General features: G+C 40.3%; 2 protein-coding genes across 4 annotated transcripts in view; both read right to left on the bottom strand.

The window, feature by feature from the left end:
• Window positions 1-8404: 8404 nt before the first annotated feature.
• Window positions 8405-17746, bottom strand: TRMU (tRNA 5-methylaminomethyl-2-thiouridylate methyltransferase). The gene is made up of 11 exons (XM_027906640.1): window positions 17656-17746; window positions 17107-17272; window positions 14892-14998; window positions 14206-14328; window positions 12873-13045; window positions 11853-11906; window positions 11255-11321; window positions 10379-10479; window positions 9211-9355; window positions 8904-8986; window positions 8405-8634 (listed from the first exon to the last, which is right to left on the bottom strand). Exons 1-11 carry the CDS (start codon window positions 17744-17746, stop codon window positions 8488-8490), a joined length of 1257 nt encoding a protein of 418 aa, XP_027762441.1. The 3' UTR covers window positions 8405-8487.
• Window positions 17747-19531: 1785 nt separating this feature from the next.
• The window catches only part of GTSE1 (G2 and S-phase expressed 1), an 11728-nt gene continuing 3848 nt past the window's right edge, over window positions 19532-27411 (bottom strand). For 2 of the 3 annotated variants that reach the window (XM_027906639.1, XM_027906637.1), the window contains exons 5-12: window positions 27074-27244; window positions 25564-25729; window positions 24007-24372; window positions 23751-23823; window positions 23090-23335; window positions 21797-21977; window positions 20590-20730; window positions 19532-19946 (exon numbers count right to left, since the gene is read on the bottom strand). In XM_027906639.1, the coding sequence (XP_027762440.1) occupies window positions 19863-19946; window positions 20590-20730; window positions 21797-21977; window positions 23090-23335; window positions 23751-23823; window positions 24007-24372; window positions 25564-25729; window positions 27074-27244 (1428 nt within the window). In that variant the 3' untranslated portion in view covers window positions 19532-19862. The remainder of the gene's footprint in view (window positions 19947-20589; window positions 20731-21796; window positions 21978-23089; window positions 23336-23750; window positions 23824-24006; window positions 24373-25563; window positions 25730-27073; window positions 27245-27411) is intronic. The other variant, XM_027906638.1, reaches the window with a different exon arrangement.

Genomic DNA, 27411 nt, shown 5'->3' with positions numbered 1-27411 from the left:
TGCTGTGTGTCCCAGGGCCATCCTTGGCCAAAATGTGGGACTGCCCCTGCCCAGCAAGGTCTAAGGCTTCTGGAGCCTATCCTGACATCCACAAACCTGTCATTTTACATCAGATCCACCCATGAAATAGAAATGAACCCTGAGCTCCAGCTTTCCAGGTGCTGCCACTCTCTTTCATTAAAATAGCTGCAATATGTCCACTTGGGTGCTTTCCAGTACTAGTTTCTTACAGGTTGGGTCCTGCCTTTCCACCCCCCCACAAATAAAAGAGTTTGAAAAAATACAAACCCCTTGGGCTAATGCTCAGGAAAACCTCTTGCTTCATTTCTATAGGTATTACTATATCAATAAATACTAATAGGACATAAAGTGACCTTCAGTTTAAAAGCCACAACTGAAACCTTCCAAACTTTTAATAGGTTATTCACACAGTTTTACTATATATAGCCAGCTTGCTAATAGCCATGAAGCTGGTTGGTGTGAAGGGACCTATGGAGTCCTTCATGTACTCTTAGAGAGGAGAGAGAAATAAAAATATATGAACAGTAGAAAAACCCACCTTAAGTAACTAGATTAAAATTAAAACTACCTTTAATCCATCACCAGTCTGAAATCCACCAGATGCCACATGGCTAGTTATCTATACCAGTCTTTTCTATGTTTATAATCCATCCTTTTTTGATGTTTATAGTTTAACACAAAGCCTCACTCAGTGTAACAAGGCTGTACCAGACCCGCTGAGTTTGTTTTGCCAACAGGCAGGAGCTGCAGCAAGGCTGGGGATGAAGCCTTTGAGATTAACAGGTTGCCAAAGAGAGCTGTGCTACTACTCATCCTTTTTTCAGATGCAAATTTCACTGAAGTCCTTCAAATAAGAGAAAAAATGTTCTGTCATTGGTTCTCACTCAGTCTCTCCTCCTGTGTTGTGGTGGGCACAGCCCAGGATTTTCCTGCTGTGCTTGTGTTCCTCAGCCCTGGAGGACACAGCAGACTGAGAGACATGAGAAGGATACATGGGAGAGAAGCACATGGGGCATCTTCCCTCCTCCCAAGGACATGGGTGAACCTTTCTGTGTTCTGACCAAATTTCATTGAAAACAAAAGAGAACTGGAGGCACAGAGGGATGAAACAGCTGGTTCCCATGAAGTCAATGCTGCATAACTCTGAGTGCTTTTCCTACCTAGGGACTTCTTAGAGAAAAGAAAGAATTTACCATTTGTCTAGGAGTCCAACTTGAAGGTTTTTGAGACAACCAGCCAGAACTGCTGGGTAAGATCTGCCACCAACACTGCTTGCACCCACCTCACAGCAACCCCAGAGACACAAACCCAGGAGCCCTGCAGGAACACAAAGCACCAGGGGAATTTCTGTCACAAGCCCCCACAGCACTTCTGGAGAAATCCAGGACAGAGTAGTCAGGTCACTTTTAATGAATCTTCTTACTGGAAGTAGGTCTTCTGTTGCTTTTTCGCACAGGGACTGATGTGCTGTAATTACAAGACTGGTGTCTTCCTGGGAGCATCCTCAAAAGATGGTGCTCTTGAATTCAATGCCACTGAATTATCAAAGTCCAGAGTGTGGCAACCCCTTGGAAAAACTTCATTTCTCCAGGTAAGGTCTGTTTAAGGGGTATGTCTCCATGTATTTCATTGCTTCTAGGACCTTAAAACTTGAAGAGCGAGTTGGAAGCTCTTTCATATTGAAAAAATTACTCTATATGCTGGGAAACTGCATAGAATAAGGAGTCCATTAGCTTTTTGCATTCTCAAGTCTCTCTAGCTGATGCTATACCTTTAGTAATATGCAAGACATTTTAGAAAGGAAAAATATCCCAGAGATTCAGCAAACCAAACCTAAAAGTTAGTGTTCATCAGAACCCTCACACATTCAAATAAGTGTAAGAATCTAGTGCTGGTGCTCCAAAGAAAAAATAATAAATCTCCCTTTTTCCTCCAGCCATTCAAGAGTCAGAGGAAGTTTAAAAGGGGCCAGGAAAGCCAATGACCAGCACAGCCCAGTGCAGGAGATGGAGGGTAGGTGGGACATGAACTGTGTCAGTGTAAAAGTGTGTTTTCCCTGCTGCTGGGGCTGTCACTTGCCTGACATGTACGATGGTTGCTGCCCAGCCCTGATGGGACTTTGGCTCCTAAGAGGTGCTGCTCTTCAGCTGGTTCATCAGTGTTCTGAAATGACTGGGCAGCTTTATCCCTGCTGTGAGCAAACCCACCGAGGGGCAATTCTTCCAAGGTAATGACTCAGCAAAAGTCTAAAAAAAACCAGGAAAAAGTCACAATTATGTATGCGTTAATTGTCCTTGCTATGGTCTCCCAGCAATGTTGTCCACAGTTGGGAGGGATGAATGTGATGTCCTGGTGCCTCCTGGTGCTGAGTCTGAAAATGGCATCTCGCTTCTCCGCATCAACAGTGCATGCTATGTTTGAGTGATTATTGCATTTATCATAGATAATTTCATTTTGTTCAATTCATTAAAGTATGTAAATACATATAAATGCAGAGGAAGCATTTTTAAAATTCTATTCATAACCTATGCATAGCTGCCAGTACGTACCTCATCACTGTGGCATCCTCTTCACCTACGGTCACCATCGTCTCCCAACTGTACATGCTACAATGATGCTCATAACACACCCATTTTCTAGTCCAGAAGGCCAGGAACTACCCCCTCACTCATTTTTCTCCTTTTTGTGTATGGAATATGCAAGAATTTGCTTTGTCATTTGCTTACCTGTTCAGTTTTGGCGGGTTTTTTGGCCTTGGTAGTAGTCGAGGCTATTGGCCTTTCTCTGCTTGAGAAATTGAACAATCAGGATTTGTTTAAAGAACCAGCATCTAAGGCATTCCAAGAAATATTCAGTTGCAACCTGACTTTCTCTGATCCATGCTTATCCTTACTGGCAGATCAGTTGGCTCCAGCTCCTCAGCCCACACACAGTGTTTTCACTGTAGTCTCACTCCACATGAGCTGTTCCCTTGAACAGCCTCTTGTCTTCAGAAACTTCTTCCTGGCTTCCAGCTCACCAGACCTCCAGAGGTGCTCTTTAGCATCAGGACCAGCAGGCAGGAGATGGAAGGGTTTCATCTTGCTAGAAAAAAAATTCACTCTTAAGAATGTTTAGGCATTGAAATAAGTTGCCTAGGGAGGTCGTCATGTCTGGAAGTGTTCAAGAGGGATCCGGATGTGGCACTTGGGGATATGGTTTAGAGGAGATTATGGTGGTTCAGGGTTGACAGCTGGACTAGATGATCTCTTGTTGGACCTTCTAGTTGGACTAGAAGGTCTCTTCCAACCTTGATGATTCTGTGATCCCGTGATCTCTGGTGGCTGTTCCCACCAAGACTGGTTCACAGCTGTGACAACACCTCAGCCTTTTCTTTTCTTTGGACAGTACCAGAAATGTGACTGATAAGGGAGTCACATGCTTATGGAGAGCAGCCAGGAAACTCACTTTGCTGTGCACTCTCCATATCATGTGCTCCATCTTCTGAAGGGAATCCAGCTGGCAGAAGGCATGGATGCAGAGCAGGCAGCGTTGCATGTTCCCATGGCCTGACCTGAGGCTGTTTGGTGGCACTGAGATCCCTCTGAAGCTCATTCTACTGTCCCTGGCGCTGCAGAACCTGACACCGTTCCACACAAAGAAGGGGCAACAGAGACCTTGAAGGACCTTCCTGTGCTGAAGTCTCCAAGTTGAAAGGGTTCTATTGCAGAAAGAAAACTTTGAAAATTGTGGTTTGGGAACAAAGCTGGAAGGGGAAGTGGTATCCTAAACTCTGAAACAGCATGACCCTGATGTTCCACTCCAGGCAGCAAAAGCTTCACTGAGAATCTTCACTCCAGTCCCATCTCATTGCCTGCAGGGGCAAGTCTGTACAGGAGGCTGCAGGCAGTCAGCTCCCAGCTTCTAGGGAGAGATCAGCCTTGACCACAGGGATGAATTGTAATATATATATATATATATATATATGTGTATGAATTAAAATGTTGCATCTAAAAAAATTGATACTTTTTTGCTTGTAAGTATGCTGAAAAGATAGTTCTATTCTAAAAAGGGGGAGGAGGCTTTATAAAAACAACATCAGCTTTGTTCCCTGTGGTTTGCAGCTAAAGCACATGAGCACTTGATTTTGAAGTGGGAGGATGAAAGATTCTCTTGGTCCTAAAAGCTGATTTGAACATTAAGAGCCAATGCCTTTACTGCTGGACTATAAATACTGTGCTGCCATAGTGAGAATGAGGCCCTTCACCATGCCTGTGCAGCATCTCTATGCTCCAAAGATCCTATTCAGGTGAAAACAGAACAGAACAGAGGACAGGCCTGCCCTCCTCGCTGGGCACAGCCCTGTCCTCCAGCTCTGCAGCACCAGCTGGGGCAGGAATACCGCCAAGAAGCAGCAAAGCTAGGAATACAATTAAGTTTTACACAAGCACTTCTGGAATAGCACTGCACTTGGAGTGCAATTTTTCAACCGTTTTACGTTCAGCAACACAGGTTTCAAACATATTCACAAGGCACAACAGAGATTTCAGTTCAGTCCCAGCCTTAGCTCACATGAGTTGTGGTTTTCCAGTTACATGATCCTAATCTTGTTATCACATTCTCTGCTTTGGAAGGGAAAAATCTTTTTTTAAGTAGTAATTCATGTGAGTCTTTGAAACCAAATATTTCAAGACCTGAGGAGCTTAATGACAACTTGAAACAACCTGCTTGCAATTTGTTGCCCAAGTGGCAGAAAAATGACCAAAAAAGTGAAAAACTAGTGAATTTTAAAAAGCATGTTGATGCTACCCTTCTGTAATAGATTAAAAAAAAAAAAATCACCTGCCAGTCAGACTACTCTTACCCAGTTCAAACCTAAGCTTGGCCAAAGGCTATGTGAGCGATGGTGTCAGTGATGGTCCCTTGCAGGAAGCATGGCTGCCTGACCCCAGCACCAACCTCTGCTCTCACCTCACTCTTTTTCTTCCCTATTTCCAAATTGTTATAGCAATGCCCGTGTGCATTTTCACAACCATTGGGTCAGGGCAGGCTGCTAGCCCTGGGGCAGGCTGGAGCATGGGATTCAGGCACTGCTCTCAGCACTACTGCACACGGGTTGTGAGAAGACTGGTGTTACAGAAACAACACACTTGTTACAATCACGGTCAGAACTGGTGATGGTGCTGCTCACTAGCCAGCTCCACTAGTAGAAATGTGCCTCTAGAGGCTGCTCTGCCAGATGTCCCTGAGAAACTGTGTACCCATGCAGGACAGAATGAAATTCCCCTGACCGAAGCCCCTACATATGAGATCTCATGCAGGAGGTGAGTAGTTGAGACCCTTATCTAGAAGCAACATATGGGATAGAAAGAGAAATGTACCAACCCCTCTGAACAGTACAAGCTATTTGGAAATGCTGGTTTAAACATACAAGTGTTGTGTTGCTGGATGTGTGCAACCTGTTGTGAAATATCCCATGCAAGAAGCTGTTTGCAACTTGAGTTTCACAAATGCCCACTAATTCCTAGCTCCCAGCAGTATGGTGAGGTTCACTGGGAGCAACAGCAGCAATCACTTCGTGATGTCAAAGGTCTTGGCTTTTCACCACAGCAAGAGGCTGTGCTGCACAGAAGCTGAGAAGCAGCCTCCACCCTTCTCAGACGGGTCTGCACTAACCAAACACTGCCCATACTCACCTCTACCTCAGATGAAGATTCATCAGCAGAACCATGACATTCAGGTCTGATGATAAATACCAAAGTCCCTGGGCCTTAAAAGTGAAGGGAGACCATTGCTAGAGAGGTTTGCACTGAAGAGCATCATGTTAACTTATGAATTTCTGGATTAGCCATCCTGGATTGCTACTGTATCCAATGTAAAGGATGTTTAAACAAAAAGAGGGAAGTAGAACGTATGTAAAAAGCCTCTGTCCTGCAGGAGCTGTAGCAGACGTTCATTGCATCCCACAGCTATGCTACGAGAAGGCCATGGCTGCACTTTCCTGCTATGAGGCTCTGGCTCAGCGGCTCTCAGCAAACCTGGGACCCAGAACTCCTAAATTCACCATGAAGGTGTTAAAAGCTCTTAATATTACTGCATTGACTGTGCCTGAGGCCAAGAGATTGCCCTGAATCCACTGGGCTTGGGATGCACCAGGCATTGTACCAGCAATTCATCAGCAAAGCCATCACAGGGATAATATACCAGGAGAACTTGTCCTCAGAATGGGATTTATAGAAAGAGAGCCCTTTTTATTTGATAAAAAGAAAATAGAAAAAAAAAAAAAAAAGAGCGAGCTGAGGAACAGTGACAAAAGTCTTTCTCTCCTCAAACGTTATGGAAACACGTTCAGGCTGCAGGGAACACATTCTCCTGCATAATAGAACCATCCTTGGAGTGAGGAGCCTTCTCAGTGTCCTCACAGCGAGCAGCTCTTCATCCAGGCAGTACAGACGAGCTCAAACCACTCAGCAGCTCCACCCATCACTGAAGCAATGCTCAAACCCAGAAAACCACAAGTAACTACTGAGCCTGTAGGGTAGAATGAACATTTTCTTGAAAAAAATAAAAAATTTAGCAAAATCACTGTGTGATTTTTTTGTTGTTCTAAAAGCATTTGCAAAGCCTATCCAAATCCAACAAGTAGATTTTTTGCCTAGAAAAATTTTCAGACCAGGTTCAGAATACTGTTTAAGAGCAACTTGAGTTTAAACCCAGGGTGATGGGAACCAGTTGTACGGATCTTGGTTCCTTCAACGTGAGCTCCAGGCAGAGTTTAATACCACAGTGTCTCCAGGTTGACATGTTTCAGTGGGTTTGGGCAGGCCCAGAAGCAGACAGGTTTAGGCAACTCTGAGAAATAATCCTGTAGACACCTCAATAAATCCAGGAATCACAGGTGGCTCCTTCATGTCCTCACAGTTGAACCTATCTCTACCAGACCAGATTGTGAGATGACATAGTAATATAAACCACACTAATATAACACAAAACACTTGTTAAGATTGTTTAAGCATTAACTCCTTAATTAATTCTACATTTTGCAACGTAATTACATAAAATCACATAAAAGTCATGTCCAGGACCTATAACAACTAAACTAATATAAATCAGGAGTTCACATGAAGCATGAATTGTCCTTACTGTTAACCTGCACATGGATGGACAGTAGATCTAAAGACAACACTTTAAATTTAATTGATTTTGGCACCAGTGAAAAAGAACGGTTTTCCCCTCTCAAGTAGATCTACTGTAATGCCAAGTAAGATTTTAACAGTCAAGGGTTTTTCCATAGGGCTCCCCGAACTGTGTTTAACTTTGCTAGACCAGAAGGTAGACATTGAAAAGTCTTCTCCCCCTTTTACTTTTCTTAGCAGAGGGAACAAAAGGAATTCTTAGAAGATACCAAAACAACAGAAAACGATGTACGTGTAATCCAAGCCTTCAGATCTGCTGAGAAGATCTATTCATGCTACAGCTTTCCTACTGCCCAGAGTGGATGTAAATCTCAAAATTCTACACCCACCTGGAAAGTCCTGCTCCTGCAGAGCTGTACTTTGGAGACAGTTACCATGTTAAAAGACAGGAATTCATTTTTGTTGACTTGTGAAATAAACTTTTATTATAAGTTTAGGGTGTCCTCAATATGCACCCAATTCTTATAAACAGAGATTCATTTGGTGGGGTATTCAGCTCTTCCTAATACCTCTCCATTTAGAGATCTGGCAAGATCCAATTATTATCAGGTCTATATTAAGTTAGACGCACAGTAAGGAAATTCCTTTGAATTTGCATTTTTCTCAAGCACAACAATGCACTCTTTTCTCCAGGGTACAAACCAAACAGCCTCAGCCCTCAGCAGTTAACAGTCAGTTGTGTGAAAACATTTTACATTCCAGACTGTTTTTAAGTCTTTAGGATTTGTAATTCTGATTTATGTAAACATGTGAAACCACTTCTTAATACAGTTTAAGAATCCATAGCATTTTTTATAAAACTATATAAAATGAAACATAAATATCTCTTGCTTGGAGTTAATTAAAAATGCTGAATTTGAACATCTTTCACTCCTTTTCCTCAGTTCAAAGCACAAACATACATTTAGTGTAAAACAACATGTGTACTTTACTAGGGACAGGTACCTTTAAATAAGGGGGGGAAAAAAGGCATTTAATTTCTGCAAAAGAGATATTTATGATTTCAGACATGATTTTTATCTTAAAATTCTTGCATGTGTAGGTACTATTACAGTTAACAATTTAAGAGATCCCTTGATACATATTAACACAAATAGCACCACACAGCCCAGCAAAATTGCACTGCGCTGGCTTTAGTTTTAAACTCATTCAGTGCTAACAGCCAAGAGCTGGGACTTTACAGTCAACTGGCCTTAAGAACATAGAGATCAACAGAAGCCACATTTATTACAGTTTTTATTATTCTCAGGCAGCAAATTCTCCAAAGTCCTTCAATAAACAATTCCACATGTTATGTTGCTGGTTCTATTTTGTCAGTCTCTTCCTTCTTTGGATTCTCCCCTCGGTTTTTGCCCTGTTGCATGGTATACATAGATGGGCCCATCCTCACAATCTTCCCACTGCCCAGGCACTCGTCACCCTTGTAGAACACGGCAAACTAGGAGACAAACACAGGGAGAGTCTTTTTAGCAGCTGCAAACATCACGGTGACCAACTCAAGGCTCTGTGCACTTGCTGGACAGTGAGCACATTCATTTATTCTGACTAAATCTTAAAAAATCTAAATCTTAAAAAAAAAACCAAACACACAAACCAATAACTTAAATAATAAATTAATTACTCCAGCTAATAAAAAAGGTACTCTGTTTTATTAGCCAGATCAGTGAAAACACAAAAAAAGACAGAAAACTACTTCTAATAACTTACCTGTCCAGGTGTCATAGCTCTTGCTGGCTTCACTAGCGTTACCCACACACTCCCATCTTGGTTTAGAGTCAGGACACAAGGCACTAGGCAGAAAATGACCAAACACCTGACAGTTGATCCTTATGTTCACATTAAAAAACCTTCATAACTAGGCTAAACAGACGTAAGTCAAGATACTGTTTTATAAGACACTACAGAAACAGAAAGACAAGCCAAAACATTTCAACAGTTTCTGCAAAACTACATTACCACACTACCACAGTTTAACAAACCAAGCAAAACAAAAAACAAAACAAGGTTTGATTACCCAGTGCCATCTGGTGCCGAAACCTGAAATAACATTCCATCATCTTCTCTCTAACAAGCTCTGCTGGAGGTTCCTCTGCTATCCAGTGCACTCGGTTTGTCCGCAGTAGGTCTCTGTACAGAGCAGGGTGGTCTCTTGATGGTGCCTTAAAACATGTTTATTTAATGCTGAGGGTTTTGCCAGAGTGTATAACTTGTAAAGCATGAAATACAGAGGAAGTATCAAGCCATAACAAAATGAAGGCAAAATGAGTAAGAAAGCAAGCATTTAATAGCACTTCAAGTAGGCTAAAACAAGCCTGAATTATTTGCTAGTCTTCTACATCTCAGAGTCATGTCACTTCTTGTATTATTTTCCCTTCAATCATATTTCTGCCTTCTTCAAGCTGTGTTCAGAAGTCTACCTCCTCTTTTCTCCTATGTCAATAAGATGCTACCTCCCTCTTCTCCAATTCCCAAATGAACACATCCCCAACAACAGAGTTGCACACACACAACCTTACTGTAGGGCAAATTCTCATTTGTTTATGGTCTCCCACCACCACTGGCACATCAACAAGTAGTAGAACACCTTCATTATAATCACATCAGTATCAAATAAGAATAACAACTGCATGAACAGCAAGAAACACTAACAGTGCTAGCAAGCTGCACAACTCCAAGTCATCTCATATGATTAGCCATTAACACACCAATTATTTGCCGTATTATATGTATTCTGCCTCCGTTTTCAAAATTATAAAACTGTATTACTGCCTACTAATTATTTTACTAGAAAAGCAAAGCAGCAATACATAAACAAAGACATTATACCTTTTATAAACCCTATTATAAAAACTTTTATAATTTTATAGAAGTTATTATCATACTAACTACAACAAAATCCTCATCTTTTACAGTAGAAAATGAGAGCTTAGCAGACTGACTGATTCTTTTCAGTATTTGCCCTTTGTTTGGAAAAGTTCTATGACAAAATCTAAACCAACCTGCTACTCAAGAAAAGTCCCTTTGGATAAGATGTTTCATGCTGGCTGATGCTACACTAGTTGATTCTTGTTTCCCCCAAGAGAAAAGCCAAGAATTCTGCCCAGCTTAAGATCACATTCCATGCAGCAGCAGACACAAAACTGCTTGCATTAGTCATTTGCAACACCAGAGTTTTAACTCACCACATAGACATCTCTAGTGCTGACATCTTTGTCTACAACAAACCAAGCTTCCTGGAGGCCTGCCAGCCGAGCCCTCTGGCCTATTGTGTAGAGGAACCAACCTAAGGAAAGATGAAAATGGAAAGCTGCTAGCAACTCTTAATCTTTTACTTTCAGAAAAATACACTAAAATCATTTTCATAAAACTTTACCACTAAACAAAGAATAACAAACCAAGCTGTCTTAGAGAAGTGGGGCAATTACAAACTAAACTAACATCTACTTGAAAGTTTTCATCTGCACCTGAAGCAGAAGTATTCTTAGGTTTTATAAAAGAAAAACACTTGTTTCAGCTTCAATTTGTGGTTTTGCTACCAGTCTTGCCAGTTTCCCTTACTTTTATGTTCCAGTGCAACATCCTACTACCAGAAATTATTTAGGAGAGGAGCTTGGTTGTGGCTGCTCAAACTGAGGACAGCAAAGGAAGGACACGCAGGAGAAAAGGGAAGTTAAGCTGCCCACGTTTGGTGATGTCCTGCTGAGCATCACTGAGGTGCATGGTGCAATTTTTCTGCAAAGTTTAGGTACTAAAGAACCTGGAACTGAAGCACAGTCATTTTGAAAGAATTAAGGGAACAGTGGTCTCTTGGTATTAAAATAACAATCAGTATCAACAGAGTAACCCTAATAATTATCATTTACTTTCCTGAAACATAGAATAATCAACCAATAATCAGTTGTTGTTCAAAGCTCTACTATTGTGAAAAGCAAGTTTTCCACAAACTGGGGAAAACCTGTAGACTTCTCTGGAATTTCACAAAATTCGTGCCTTTAAATATAAGCAGTACTGTTTCTGTTTACCTAAAAGCAAGCTATTAAGGTGGGTTAGGCAATTACCTTTGTGTGTTCCCATCACTTTCTTATCTTCAATGGAAACAAAGTTACCTGGTTGAGGTTCCAAATACTACCAAAGAGGAAGAAATAAGTCACAAGACGGCCCAAGAAAACCTCACAGTATATTTCAGATTCTGTCACTACCTTCTCTTGAAGTTGAAAGAGAGCTTTTCAAGAAGCAAACTCTGCCCAAGCAGCTTACAGACTTTTCCTTAATGCTGCTCTAGAGAGAAAAGTATTAAAAGCAATCCCTTTCAAAAATAATTCTAGGCTCCTCTCCCCCATTCTCACACATGCCAGGGGACTGCAGGATTCAGCCATTTGCCCCATTCACATCTCAACCATTTGTCAGAGCCTGGCACACAAAGAAGTGCATATTCACTCCTTTTGCTACAGAAAGTGAGTGATTGTTTGCTGGTGGAGAGGCAAGATACTTCCTACAGGCTGTTGGTGTGAGCTTCTGCCTAGGCCTGGCACTTCAAAGGGAGATGGGACATCACTATTCACTGTGGGACACAAACTGCCCACAAACTGGGGATTTTTTTATAAAAACTGAACACCAGAAAAAAACAAAGATTGTCACAGATTTAGTGCTGCTCACCTCAAGAAGGAAATTTTCAAAGTTTCTTTCACCAATGAAACAGACTCCCATACTCTGAAAAGAAAACACGGAATTGAATCCATAAAAGCAGAGAAAAATATCTGAAACAATATCAACTAATAATCTGACTAAGATGGGTTTTTTCCCTCCTCCATGTATCCCAAACTATCCTAGGCATTTCATAAACAAAACCACATCTGCTCCAACATCGGTAAACTAATTCTATACAGTATCACTGAGAGCTGTAAGCTCTCAGAAAATAAGAGAAATAATAGGAAATAGAACACCTAATCAGTAAATAAATGCACTAACCTTGGTGATTGTATTGTGTGTATATTAAAAACAGCAGTCTCTTTCATATTAAAGCACAGAAGTAACAAAATTACACAGTAATGGTCTATCTCTTGAAAAACAAATTCAAAAACAAATAGGTTTTCCTTTTCCTTTCAGATACTGCCTACATTTTTCAAATACCCATTTACAGAGGATGAATATAAACATGAAAAGCAATAAAGACAGCATCAACAATACAACTACTGCCTTCACTACACTTTTTAAGATCAGTTCATGATGTGTTATCTTTTTTTTTGTTAAAAGTAACTGTGGAAAAACAGTATGATCCAATTTCTAAAGACATATTGAAAAAAATTATAGTGAGGAAGCCTTTAGAAGATATGGAGGGTAAAGACCAAAGGCTCCTCCACTGCTGTGACAGAAGATGCTTTCCTTCAGGGTCACAGCATCCTACACATTCACCTTCACCTTAGTTCTTCTGAGATACAATAGCAGACAAAACACCTGCAATCTAAAATACACAACTAAACACAAACCCATAAAACTACTTTTAAGGAAGTAGAAAGAAACGAAAACTACTTCCCAACCTATTCTATTATGATGCTCAGAAACAGACAGGTTGTCACAGATTAATGTTCAACAAGTTCAGGAAAGTCTGATTCAGAGAGAAATACAAATCAAAAGAGTTTAAGTGTTAAGTTAAGTTAAGTTAAGAGTTTACCATGCCTCTTTTTTCTTTAGTACATGATGAAGGTCATGTTCTGCTGCTATCTTCTTTACAAAACTTTTTGTTAAATCCCCTAAAGGGAAAATGGTTTTCCTCAAAGCATCCTGTGAGATCTGACTTAGAAAGAAGGTCTGGTCCTTAAAGAGGTCAGCCCCTTGAAGGAGTTTCACAGCTGCAAAGTGAAACACAATAAAGCATCTTAACATAATAGCATTAATAGTTCAACTTCCCTCAGTATTTTTCAAACAACATTCTAGTTTTATTTTTTCCAACTAAATGTTAAAGACAGTATTTTAAAAGTTTTTCAAAATCTAACTGAAAATGTTTGGGTGTTTTCTCACCACTGAAAAGATCTAGAAATATTCAGATTTTGTACTGTACAGAATCTTACAAAGTCTTACATTGTCTCATCTATTGCAATAGTGCATGTGTCACTGGAAAGGACATCAACAGCACAAAAAATGAAAACAATTTTCACATTTTATGTGAAAGAGAGAAGGAAGACTAAAATACCTTAGAGTATACAGTTCCTCATAAAGACACTGTTTTGCCCTGAAATATCCCTGCTATAAATCAATGATTTGAACAATCAGTGGAGTAATTCCCAGTGCTCAGAGATGAGAGTTTGACTTTTTCCTTTAAAACAGATGCAATCTTCTGATTGTCCTGATCAAATAAAATTAAAGAGTTTTTCAGTCATGTTCTGTCCACTCCCTTTAAAAGCGAATAGCTCTGCTGTTGTACAAACACTACTCCTGTCTTTCTTAATTCAAATGAACACAATAGTTCAGTCTCAACTAGTAATACAAAATCTCAGTAACAAGGCAAAGAAGACTGTTTAGAACATCACAAAATACAATGGTGAATCATAGTCTGTCACATGTATAGTTGATTCACATGTATAGTTGTGTATGTTGGTTTTGCTGGGGCCATTTCAACTTTCCAGAAATAAAATTAAAACAAAGAAACTAATAAACCCCTTTAAGTCCAGAACAAACAAATGAAAGCGGAGAACCTGTAATGCAAAAACATCACCACGGCAGCTTTGCATAGTGATAGTTTGCAAGTTTCTTTCTCTTTGGGTATGGCATGCTTATCACTATACATCAGACATTCACCTGACTTTTAAAACAGAAAATGGAATACTTGACAAGTCAGGGTCATTTTCAGTAATGCAAATACCCTGTTTTGCACAACCAACCTTCTACAAAGGCTGAGGTTTAACTGGTAATCATTTTGTGTAAGGTAACAAACATCCCTGATTCTGTGACATCAAATATAGTTTAAATTTCTTGTATCTAGGACGAAACATGAAATGAAGACACCACTTACTGTTTCTAACTTCAAAACGGTTTCTGAAAAGCCTCTGTGTTCTTTTAACATGTTTCTGTTGAAACACTTCCTCATCCTCTAAGGAGGTCCTAGCATAATGCCCAGTAGCAATTGCATCTGCTCCTATCAAGGACAAAAAAAAGCCAAACAAAACACAAAGGCATGTACTTGAGATTCACAGTTCAAAACAGGATTGCAAACATCCAGTAGGAAAAGCAGAAAGCAATGAAATAAGAAGACCTATAGAGGAGTCTTACATTGACAATAGTCGTACTCCTGCTATTTAAATAATGTAAACTATTCACCAGCATGCCAGTACTTGTGCTTTTGTGCTTTAAGGACCACCTAAGAATGTAAAACTTAATGGTCAGGTCAATGCATGTCCCTGAATTAAATCTGTTCCTACACATGAGCAACCTAATCCAGTGGAAGATGTCCCTGCCCAGGGCAAGGGGATTGGACTAGATGACCTTTAAATGTCCCTTCCAACCTGAATCATTCTATGATTCTATTTGTAAAAGCAAACTTAAACCCAATTACTTTGCAATTATTGAAATACTGCCACAGAGATATGTGAGTTAGGCACGCACACAAACTCATGTTTTCCCCCAGCTTTTAAAGAGTTTGTATCCTTTAAGCATTTCCAGGGCGCACACTCTGTATTGACACACTTCAAAATTCCTTACCAAGGTTATCCATAGCATAATGCAGAAAGTAGTTGAATTTGATGTGCTTGTTACACACAATATCAGGATTAGGCGTCCTTCCCAATTCGTACTCTTTTAAGAGGTCACTGTAAAATAAAGATCCAAATGTCTATCAAAATCATTAACGTGCATGATACTATTTGAGACTGTACGATCTGTTTAAACACGAGAAGCTGAGTCCCAGTCATACTAAACATTTCGTGTCAGAAATAAAATACCCGTTAGATTTTAAGCTGCAAAAAAGCAATGCTTGGAAGATTTTCTCCAAAGTGCACTGAGAATAGGGTCAAATGATCACTTAAAATCTTGTAACCCTGCTTTATTAAATTAATACTCCCTCAGGGCAGACGCAGCTGCCCACTGTGCATATCCTGCTCATCTCTTATGAAACACTTACTTTAAGAACTAAATGAGCCTATTTAATTCTTCAACGGGCAATGGGATACAGTACACAGCAGAAGTTACTGTGTCTTAGGTGAACAGACAGTAACTTCATCTGCAATAATGTCCCCATTACCAATTAGTCATGGGCCTTAATTTTATATACTTTTTCCTGTCCGTTTTCTTTCCTTCTAGAAATTCAAAGTTTCAAAGTTACACTGTAGTTTTACATCACTGCATAATTAAAGTACTTAGCATTATTTGCTTGAAAACATTGAAATAATAAGTAATGCAATTAAACCAGCATACAGCAATGCCCTGAGATATCAAAAGGTCTAATCACTGCATTATTTTGCTTGTCCTCAGTAGCCACTGAAGTCAAGAGGAGATGAGGGTACAGACTGGACTTAAAAGAACAACAGCAATCCTAGTATTTGGTTTTACTTCTCACCATCTGGAACAGAATCAATTGCTTCTTCCTTACCATGTTATACATTACATCAATAAATAGAAAATAAAGCAACGTGTCCTTTATTTTGTCTAACTCCTTTTTTAAAAATTCTGAGTTGGACAACTCATACTAATAATTAAATCACCTGGGTCTACCCAGAGCTGCCTCCCTCTTGTTGGCTCAGCACCACACTCTTATGGTACACTGGGAGTTTTATAAAGGGCTCAACATAAAGTCAGGCTCACATTAGTTCAGAGCTTCTAGTGAGAAAGGGCAATGGAGGATGCCTACTGGATCTCTCTCTGATGTCAAGATCTGGAAAAGGCTTGGCACAAACCACAGAAAAGACAAGACCTGGAATAGTTCTCGTGATAAAAGCTGTTTTAAGATGAATAACCCTTTGAAGACAGATCCAGAGGAGTAAATTTAAGGTCATTGATGACAGTAAAATAAAAAGGATTCTGAAACAAACAAAGACACTTGTTTGGAATGTTTGGAAACACTATATTAATAAATGGTGAGAAGCAGAAGCAAAGCTGAACTTCTCTCAGAACAAAAGGGAAAAATGGAGTGAAGTCTGTCAGAACAGGGCTGTCCTGCTATTTTCTTCAGACTACCCAAAGTTTTGGTGCTCAGCTTGATGTCATTTCAACATGCACCAGCTTATTCCTCAGTAATAACAGCACTACTTAAAGCGGAATGATGAAGATCGGGGACAACTTTTATGTACTTCTGTTCGGTGCATAAAGATCAATTATGCTGTTATACCAGTGTGTCCCTTTTTATCCTTTCCCCCATGAAAAACTCTCAGCTTTTCCAATGCAGAACTTCCCTTAAAGTGCAACAAATTCACAGAAAATCTGAGCACTCCCTCTAGAGTCTAAACAATTTCAAATTTGTCACAGTTTAAAGAAGCAAGGCTAGCTCATGATCATTTCGTGGTAAACTGGATTCAGTATACATTACGTAAAATGCACTGCCTAAGTTATGCACACAGACAGTAATAAATAATAGCACCCTATTAAATGGGTTTTTTTCAAGTTGCAGTAAGGCTGGGCCAGTACATGGATAGCTGAAGACATGAGCTGCAACAAACCAATTGCTACATGCTCACAACTAGGAAGAAATCTTCTAATAATTTAAAAAATAACATATTAAGGCCAGAATATAAATTCTGACCCTAAGTACAACTCAGAGAGAAAATAATTCCTCCAATATTTAATCGGCTTCAGTAAATCCTCTTAGTATTGATAATACTGCAATGTACTGCCACTGCCCATTATTTGTCCATTCTTGCTTTTCACCATAACACGGTACCACACTAAAATACTGAAAGACCATCTATTGTAAATATGTTTCTACCTGAATACTTCATTCCAGTATTCCTTCACGTAGGAAACCTGGTGAAACGGGATATCGAGCTTCTGGCAAACGCGGTACGCATCCTCGCAGTCTCTGTCAATGGAGCAAGCTCCCTGTTCATCCAGGGGGTCCCAGTTCTTCATAAACACGCCTGTCACCTGGTAGCCTAAGAAACGAAGGCAAGAATCACTTAAAAAGGTAAATTCTGACAGCCTGGACCCAAAACCTGTGTTTCTCAAGACTTCCTTGGGTGCTTCCTCCCGAGGATGCTATTAGCACGTGCTAAGCAAACATCCTACTAAGCTTTACAGTACAGTTACTGTATGGCAGTGTTCTTTCCTGTAGCTAACAGCTAACTTAAACCCAAGCTCTTCTGGCAACCTAATACAATGATATGCTGTATTAGCACCGGCTCCCCGCGGTGCCCGGCCCGACGCGGCGGCTGAGCCCGGGGACCGGCCCAGAGGGGACGGGGAGGGGACGCGCGGCCCCCATAGCGCGGCGGGGGCGCTCGGCCCCGCGGCCCTCCCACCCCTGCACGCCCCGCACCTCGGCGGCGCAGCAGCAGCGCGGCCACGGCGCTGTCCACACCGCCGGACACGGCGCAGGCCACGCGTCGCCCCGCGGCCGCCGCCAGCATTGCCCCGTCCGCCGCCTCCGCAGCTTCCGCCCGCCCGGGCCCCGGCCCGCCCCGACACCGCCGCGCGGAACGCGCCTGCGCGCCGGGCGGGGCGGGCACGGGCACGGGCACCGCTGTGCCCTCAGCGGCGGCGGCACCGCGAGCGGGGACGGTCGGAGCCCGCACGGCGAGGGGGGAACGCACCGGGACAGTGCCGGGGGTGCTCCCCTTCGCTCCTGCATGCAGGAGAAAAAGCCGAGCAGCTCTCTGGCCCACAGCCCGCCTCACATCAGGCCAGTCAGAACCCTCGAACACGCGCTCCCACCGCCCCTGAGCCCCGGCACGCTGAATTGGATAAGGGAAGACCCAGAAGAAACCATTAAATCTCTCTTTGACTCCTTGATATCCATTATCACTGCGTAAGCCGAAGTTTATTGCAGGCAGACCTTCTGCGCTAACCACGCTCCTGCTGTTCGAGCAGCTGATTTGTACCTTGAAGATTGGAATTTGGCTCTAACGTGAAGATACATCAGAGTATTAACTCGGTGTCTGAACTGCTGAGAAGAGTTAGGCTAGTCCAGAGAGGTGGTGAATCGTGGAAGTACTCAGCCAGCCAAGTGACCCCCTTGCTACCCAAGTTTCAGCTGGCAGAGGACTCATGGCATTTGTAAATTGTCATGGCCACATTGAAAAACAGGATTTACAGCTGCTGCCTGCAAAGCCATACATACACAAAAATGTAGTTCTCAATGGGCAAAGTGCTTAACTCTCCTGCAAGTCCTTGAAATTTAGGACATAAACCCATTTACCTCTTTCCAAGAAATAAATCATAAGAACATAATTTATTTTAAAAAAGTGTGGGTTTTTTTTACTTCTTCCTCTGATTTAATTTAGTAATATGCAACTAAACTAATTTCTCCCTTCCATCTAAAGATTGGTTCAAGTATTGCTTTTAACTGCACAGCACTGGCTCAAATAGTTTTAATAAATGCCCCGCTTGAAAAAGCTCTCTTGCTCAGCACAGAAGGAAAGCAAGAATAACCAAAAAGTATACAAATTCCTATTTTTATGGTTCCTACATGGCAGGAGCAGGTAAGCAGGTTGTTTCCTCTAAGAATCTTCAACATCTCACCAAAGGCCTTAATTGAGAACAGAGTCTGACACTGCAGTAGCCACTGAACAGGCAGATGTGCTCCTCAGCAAGTGCCTTCAGATAAAGCCAAGGCAGCAGACTTTTCAGCTGCCTTCAAATGTTTGACAAATTCCTCTGAACACCTCTTCCTACTTAAACCCTTTGTCTCCAACTTCCACCACTTCTTGAATTAATATCAACAACTGGTATCAATTGTCAAGAGACTTCCATCTCCTGACAAACTTTCATAAATACATTAAGCTCATACATACATAGCAGAAGTCTCTAGTGTCCCAGACAGGCTTGTCACTTCAACATTTATGAGGTATTACTGAGTGCATTTTCATTTCTATTCACCTCCCCTGTATGTAAAGTCTCCAGATGTGGCAAATTCAAGTAAGAAAGTATTTTTCTACTCTTTTCAGAGTGAGAAAGTTTGTCTAACCTGCAAGTAGTAAGACTAAACCATGTGGCAGTAACATGCTGTTACTTTCTCCTTTGCATCACAAATTTAGGTGGTGCTGTTGATTTATTCCACTGGCATTCAATAATGAAATATTTGTTTCCAAACTTGGCTACACCACTCTAAAGTCCACTAGGCTTTACCTACATATTAACATTTGTTAGTGAAGCACGACAATAGTCTAATTTAAGTCTGTAATAAAACACTGCTATTTTGTACAACAGTTTGGTAAACAACTCATTTATTTTAAATTAAAACTTCATTGTACATAGGAGATAAGAAATGAAAGGACAATTGGTAGGAAATAAAGAGACAGGTTTCCAATATTTTGCCTTAGACCAACATAGTTTAAATACATCCATTGCAGCACATCCCTGAACAAAATCATTATCAGACTGACTATATCATGGCTTTTAGAATTCTACTATGTTAATGCAGTTCATCAGATAATCTATAGTCATCTTCAAAAAAACCTGTATGAATGAAGAGTAACACCTAAGTAAAAATCACAGTTGCCAAGAAGTCTTCATTTCAGTTCAAGCTCAGAACTTGAGCAGAGGGGAATCCAGGTTTTCTTTGTTTACATCAGGACTCAGAGTGATGAGAGGCGAACTCAAATCAATTAACTGAAAGAAAACCAACAAAATTTAACTAGTGTAGTCAGGTTTTGTACATAGCTACTAGCAGCTATAATCTCTATTAACAGTCTTCCTGGGTACTTTTTTTTTTTTGTTTAGGGTTCCTTTTAGTATTCAGAACACAAGCACAACAATACAAGCACCACACTCAAGCTTTTATGTTCATGTTTTTAAACAAACTCATTCTTCCAAATGAAGAGGGGATTAGGGGAGGAGCTAAACAGTAAGGTGAACGTTTCTGTTTTGATTAAAATGAGCTACTGCCAAGAACTGAAGATGAGCAAAAAGAGAGAAACAAGAGTAAGCATGCCCACTCTCCTGGAGACAACATCCACTTTCTGCTTCAGAACAGTTTAATTCTATAACAACTGCTTTAAGTGCTACATTCTTTCTACATCCTCCTCCTATTCCTATTTGCAGATTGCTCACTGAGCTCTAGCTTAGAACACATTGTTTGATTTTAAACACTACAGTCCTTAAGAATACCTTAGTATGTATATCATATTGAACATACTGAGCTAATATTAAATAGTTCCTACAGTATTTTGAAGCTGCTTTGCCAACAAGGGTATGCAGCCAGTTGACATTTTTCTGCTAAAATATTGCACTAGAAGATTTGAATAAATCTTACCTTTATCTGCCCAGACAACACAGGCTTTGGAGAAGTAATCTTATTCACTTCGGGAGTGTTGGAAAGGTCAATCAGAGGTCTATTTTCATATTCAAAAGTGTGTGAGAGAGAATTGTCTACTCCAATGTCTACTAGTAAGGCCTTTAAAAGAAAAAATATTTCAGGTTTTCCCCTCTATTCACCATGCTTCCTTCATAAACACTGAGGCAGTCAATTTAGCTTATACAGATGTAATAATCCCAGGACAGGCTTAATTTACAGCTTGGGTGTTTTTCATGAAAGATCGTTTGCACACAGTGTAAAAACTTCAGCTCTTGCTCTGCCAGCAATGGGGAAAATGCAGTGAGACAAAGAAAAAGAGCTCATTGAGACAAAAATCTGATTTTAAGTGAAAAATTGTTTTAACTCAAATTTAAAGCAGAGGATTAATAACTCTTAATATTTAAGTTACTTAACTACAATTATTGTGCAATGTTATTTAGCCATAGAAACTGTTCTGTAGAGCTTCACGTTTCAGTTAGGCTTTTGTCCAGTTTAACTACCCCATACATATACTGAGCTATTATCCAACAGATACTTTGTCACCAAGTAAGCTAACCAGGAACATACTGATGCAATAACATCAAGTAATTAATCTACAGATTATTCTACACCTGAGTATATGTAAATCAATAACCACTTTGTCAGGTTAGTATTTCAGAACTACCAGTTCAGGTCTTTCTCCTTAATGCCTGTGGGGTGCCAGCTTTCAACATGAAGCCAGTACACTCCTGAGAGAGGGGAAAAGTGTTCACTGAAATAATTACTTAACACTTACCTAAGTTTACTGCTATGTGGACTTTGGGATTTAATTCTCCCTCACTGCATGCAGATTTGCACTCCTATTAGGAGACTGAATATAGCTACAGCAGTGTTTTGGGTTATTGGGGGTTTTTATCCCCAAAAGGGCTTTACAGCTGCAACAGGATCTGTCCAGTGACACTGTGTTTCTAATCAAATCTACTGTTTAGTTTTGAGATGGGAACCTAGTGGAAACACTGAACATATGTTCAGTGCTAAAAATAGGCACTAGAGGGTGCACACAGTTACAGCTAATCCATTTTAACTTCTGTGTACCAAAGTGGGGTTTATACTTGAAAATAATAATTCAAAGAGTTTGGTTTCAAGCAGTTAACTTCGTTTTGTAGAAAAATGTAATGTCATTTACCACAGGTTGTTTCTCTTCAGCCAGCTGATTTTGTACTTCAGCCTCTTTTAGTTCGTTTTCTGCTACTTCTGCAGCAGTTTTTTCCGGTGAGAAGGTAAGAGCAAGAGGTAGCACAGGTGGAGGAGATACATCATCTTCTGAAGAAGATATCTGTGTCTTACTCTCTTGTTTCTGTCTAGAACTAGGGAAAAGAACATCAGCAATAGTTGAGTTTTTTAATCACTAGGCCAATGTCCTAATTTCATTTTCTCCCTTTTTTTTTTAACCCAAGTTTTAGTGACCAAAAGGATTTCCATATTTCGTCCAAAAGAATGCTAGTTACCTGCAAAATACAAAATATTTCATGCTGCAATAAATGTATAGCCTACCCATGCAAAAGAAAAAGAGCTAATGACTTCAGGACGATGAAGAATTTAATCTTAATTGACGTATCCATGCGGCCTAAACTTCACACATGCAGGCATTGATATTGCATATCACTGAGCAACCCCCTTCAGTCCCTGCTTGAAAGGAAGTACTGACACCAGCTGGAAGACCAGAGGCTGTAATCTAATTAGTATGATAAAGTCAATGTAGACAGAGTAATTGTTTCCTTGAGAGAAAAGACTATTTGGGACATCTGGCCTAAGTAATATGACACAGAGTTTTCTAGCCATGAATCATTCCTGCTTTAATACAGTTCCTCTGCACCAGCCACAAAATAAGCATGCATACATATATATGGCCCTTGTCAGAAGATGCTGGGCTGATAAGATGAAAAAGGCAACATTATTTTCACAGAAAACAAATATAATTAACAAAAACACAGGTAAACCTGCTCAGAAACTAAAGTTCAGTCAACTAAATCCTTGGCTTTTTGCCTGATGCTTTAAAAAAGTGTAATTTTACAGACCATTGGTAAGAGTATAAAACAAAAGTTAAAAGTAATAAGCATTTTAAATCAGCTTCTTCCCTTCATCAGAAGGTGATAAAGTAGCACCAACACCAAATCTGCTTTCAGACAGAGCATCATCAGATACAAGTTTTAAGTTGTTCCCTAGCTCAAGAAATACAAATAACTTCCTATTAAAATCATAATTCTTTAATGTCAGATATTGACTCACCTCAGTAAGGCTTATAGCATTTTACTAGTCACAAGATATAAGTTTTTATTAGGCCTATACAGCATCTATGCTCAAATGCTTCATTCTAACATTTAGCAGAGGTCCTTGAAAACCAAGAGTCATCATTAAAATTAATTTAGACACAGTTTGCCTACAATACTCATATAATATATCAGGGTTTCTGAATTACCCAGCTGCAAGAGCCTTTTTGGTAGAAAAGCTGGAACTTTGGTGAAGAGATGCAACATGTGGAGAAAATGCCATTCTTGGTACAGTCTTAGGGGTCACTGCTGGGAATCCCGAGATCCGACGGACAGGTGTAGGTAAGCCAGATGGTTTCATGGCAGGAGTCATGGAGGCAGGCCTCTCAGGAAAACAAAAATTCTGAAAGACCTTATCTTCTGAGGCTTTCATAGGAGTGCTGACTGCCATGGCACTACAAAAGGAACATGCATTAGCCAAAACATTCTAGAAACAGTTTGAATAAAACTGTTCCTCCAAACAATAAAAATCCATTTCCCTTCCGTCAATAAGGGAACAGCAATCAGCCTAAAGCTGATAATCACAGCATAGTGAGGGCCTTACTTCTTAGGAGAATTCTTTTATGAATTAGTCTAGCCTATTTAGCAATGCAAAAAAACCTTCTTCTGAATAGAGTGGGAAAGGTTGTTTAGTTTAGTTGTGGGGTTTAGTTTGTTTTAAATCAGTTCCAATAGGCATTAACACATCTAACCTGGAGGGTCTCAAGGATTAACAATGAAGTTCAAACTTTTAAAGACTGTTGCAACACCCAACCACGTTACATTCCAAGAATTATGCCCCAATGGATTTAATTCTCAGTTAAGCCCTACCTTCCAGGTGTACCACAAAATGTTAATCCAAGAGATGATGCTGCTTTTTGTGCCAGTTTGTTTGGTGTCGCATCTAAAGAGAAAAGTTCTGTTAACTGCTATTGGATTCATATTTAGAAATAACAGATGTTTCAGTTAAAATTACTAATTCCATACAAAAGGCAGACAGAAGTGTAATGAAACAAATAAGCATTCAAGGTAGCATTTGCTTTTCATAAGCAAGCTAGAAAAGAGGTCACATAAAGTATGGGCTTACCTTGAGTCTTCACGGGAACCTTAGTTTGACTTGTGGAAACAGACAAAACTCTAGCCTTGGGCTTTGGACACAGGTCTCCTTTTGTTGCACTTCCATCTTTATTCTGCTGACAGAGCTGCTGCAGGCTGGGAACAGAGCTCGGTCTCTGAATTCCACTGCCTGCAGCCTCAGATGATGTTGCAGAAGATGAAGATTTAGCCAAGGTTACAGCACTAGATATTTTGGGAGTACTAGCTGATCTCACTTGCTTCCTGGATTTCTCAGTATTGGCAGCCTGCAGAGATGACAGTCTGGTAGGTCTGACAAGGGCCAGCCTGCTTGTACTTGAGCCACTCACACTAACTTTGGATGACATGCTTGATTTTTCTGAAATAGAAAGTTAAGTTTACTTCTGAATCATCACTTATCACTAAGTTTTTGAGTAAGCAGAATAATTACACTCACACAGGAAAGAAAAATGGCAATTTACAGCATTTAAATTTATGTTCAAACAACTCAAGTTCATGGAGAACACAAACTACTGAAAACTTACTCCCCACATTTTCCACCGATTTTATTTTATAGTGTTCTCACCAAATTCCTGAATTACTGCAATCAAACAAAAGAATATTCACAGAATGCCAATACAGCTTGCAGAATCAAGTTACTCTTTGGGCATCTTCTCCCAGCGTAGCTGACTGTTCCCTTAAGCAGCCTTTCAAGAAGGTAGTAGTTTGAGTTACATTGATTAATGCCACAGGCTAAACTACCTCACAAGGGTTTTTCCCAGTTTTCTGTACAGTTCTTACTTTTGAGTTTGTAGGTTACTTTCATTAATAGGATGAATCTTGACAGTTATATTGCGTAAAATAGTTCTTACTAACCTTTTAGTAATATATTATTATTCTCCCAGAAGCAAAGTACAAAACAAAGATTTGCTGTAACTTGGTGTCTTGATAGATGTACAAAAACTGCGATGCTTACACCTGTCAGTACTTTCAGGAGATTATTTTCCTGATCCTTTGAAACTTACTGAAAGGATCAGATTGATAGCCTCATTATAGTATAAGCCTCTTGGCTGTATTCACTTTTATCTCCAAGACTGTTTTTTCCAATCTGCTTGGATAAAGCTCATCCTTTTATTAGGCTCCAGGTTTCTGTAGGCAAGGCTTTCCACCTTCTTTCCAAATTTCAGTTGTTTTGGTGTTGTTTGTTTTATTTTTTTCCCTTTGATACTCATTAGACAAGCTTACAGCATTGAGAAGCTCATGTTCTTGGCTATAATAGAGAAGATTATGTATAAAAGGAACAGGTTTCCTGAGCTTTCTTTTCTAGCTGTGTCAGACCCTCACATGTAGGCATCAGGCTTATATCAATCTAGTTTCTACAAGTTATAGATTTTTAACATTTATCTTTAGTCCACAGGGATTTACAGGGCACGCCTGGAAAATTTTATTCTCTGTTCAAAACATTTCTCACTGCTCTTATACATTGGACACTATTAAAACATTCCCAAACCCACATGTTTAACTACTTCAAAATTGATTTGTGGCACAAATCTGTAGTAAAAATTATTACCTTTTTTTACTATGGGAGAAAAGGGTAAGCTTGAATTCAGACTTGAGTTCACACTGGAAAGTGATGACAAAGATGATGATGCAGTCCTTCTTGTGAGACCACTGGCAACACCAGGAAGTTTCAGATACGTCATCTTCCTTAAGCCAGGCTGAATCAAAGAACATAGCTTATTCAAAAGCAAAAAATCATCTATTTAACACATTATTTTGCCATTATTTTGCCATTATTTTTCTTGGTATTATAACCTTCCATTCGTGAATTTTAGAGGAGCTCCCTACTCAGATTACAGTTTAAAAAGTGAGTTTTCTTAGAAACAGATCATTGTTATCTGGATTATTATAGAGATCTAGAACATCAAATCTATTTTTATTCCTGCCACAAATTGCATATGGACTTAAAGGGACTAAAGAATAAAAGGAGTCACCCTAGGCAGCAGTATATGCTGGGCACCAACCAGCTGGAAAGCAGCTTTGCAGACAAGGCCCTTGGGAGTGCCAGTGGACAAGCTGAACATGAGCCAGCAATGCACCCTTGCAGCAGAGAACACTGACAGTATCCCGGGCTGCTCGAAGGAGAAACATTGCCAGCAGGTGAACGGAGGCGATCCTGCCCTCTGCTCAGCACTGGGAAGTCCACACCTGAAGATTTATGTCCGGTTCCACCTCCCCCATATGAGAGATTTGGAGCTACTGGAAAGAGTCCAACAAAGGGTCACTAAGATGATTAAAGCACTGGATCACCTCTCATCTGAGGAAGGCTGAGAACTGGGACTGCTCAGCTTGGAGAAGGCTCAAGGTAGATCTCAATATATAAAAATATCTGCAAGGACAGTGTCCAGTGGTGCCCAGTGACAGGACTGGAGGCAAGGGGAGAGTGAAACGCAGGAGGTTCTACCTCTGATCATCAAGACATAATTTTTTTTACCGCCAAGCACTGGCACAGGCTGCCCTGAGAGGTTGCCAAGACTCCATGCTTGGAGATATTCTAAAGCTGCCTGGCCCTGGGCAAATGACTCCAGGTGGTCCTGCCTGAGCAGAGGGTTGAACCAGATGACCTCAAGAGGTCCCTTCCTTCCAGCCTCAGTCATTCTGTGATTCAGTGAAGTGCCGTGCAGCATTAATGTAGGCACCTAAAGCTTCAAAACAACTGACAGCTGTAGGTATACTACCTTCATACAAGTTATGGCAACCTTTTCATACGGTGTAGTTAACTACACACATCAAAAACTTTGTGTCTTACAGAAAACTGTTGATCACTTACCTGCAGTAGTGCTTTAAAAATAAAGGCAACACCTGTTAATCACATCTACAGTTGGTCTCTAAGTACATTTCACTGTGTTACAGGCTTAGACCACACAATCAAGAATGGCAATTATAAAGCCTAGATTACTTTTCCTTAAAACCATTTTACACAACAGTATAACTTTAAATTAGAAAGCAAACCATATTAATTTTTCTTTCTATCAGAATATTACAGAAGTTATTTTCGTGTTAAGAATGCTTGTCATTACCTTACTTGGTGCAGGAAGGCCTTTTGTGTCTTGCACTGAAGAACTGCCGCTGAATGAGGAATCGAAGACATCTGAAGCAACACTAGATTTATCAGAAATTAGATCTTCAGATGATCCCTTGCTGTTCAAGTCTCTTTTTGTAGAAATACTAGTATTTTTTCCTGATTTGAGCTGCAAATTTCAATGCAACATTTTAAAAGCTACTATTGTTTCTAGAAACCACACACACATTGATTTTGTTAAGAAACCAAGACAACAGGCATTGAAGAAGCCTCTGAAACCAGTGAAGTCCTTAGTCTTTAGACTAATACAGTGTGAAGCTAGTCTAGTTAGTAAGT

Source organism: Empidonax traillii, unplaced genomic scaffold (genome assembly GCF_003031625.1).
Source record: "Empidonax traillii isolate 1590-97213 ecotype Southwest subspecies unplaced genomic scaffold, ASM303162v1 scaffold1333:size133863, whole genome shotgun sequence".
Lineage (NCBI taxonomy): Eukaryota > Metazoa > Chordata > Aves > Passeriformes > Tyrannidae > Empidonax > Empidonax traillii.
Note: the sequence above shows the minus strand (reverse complement) of the source record. Positions and strands in the feature narration are given on the sequence as shown.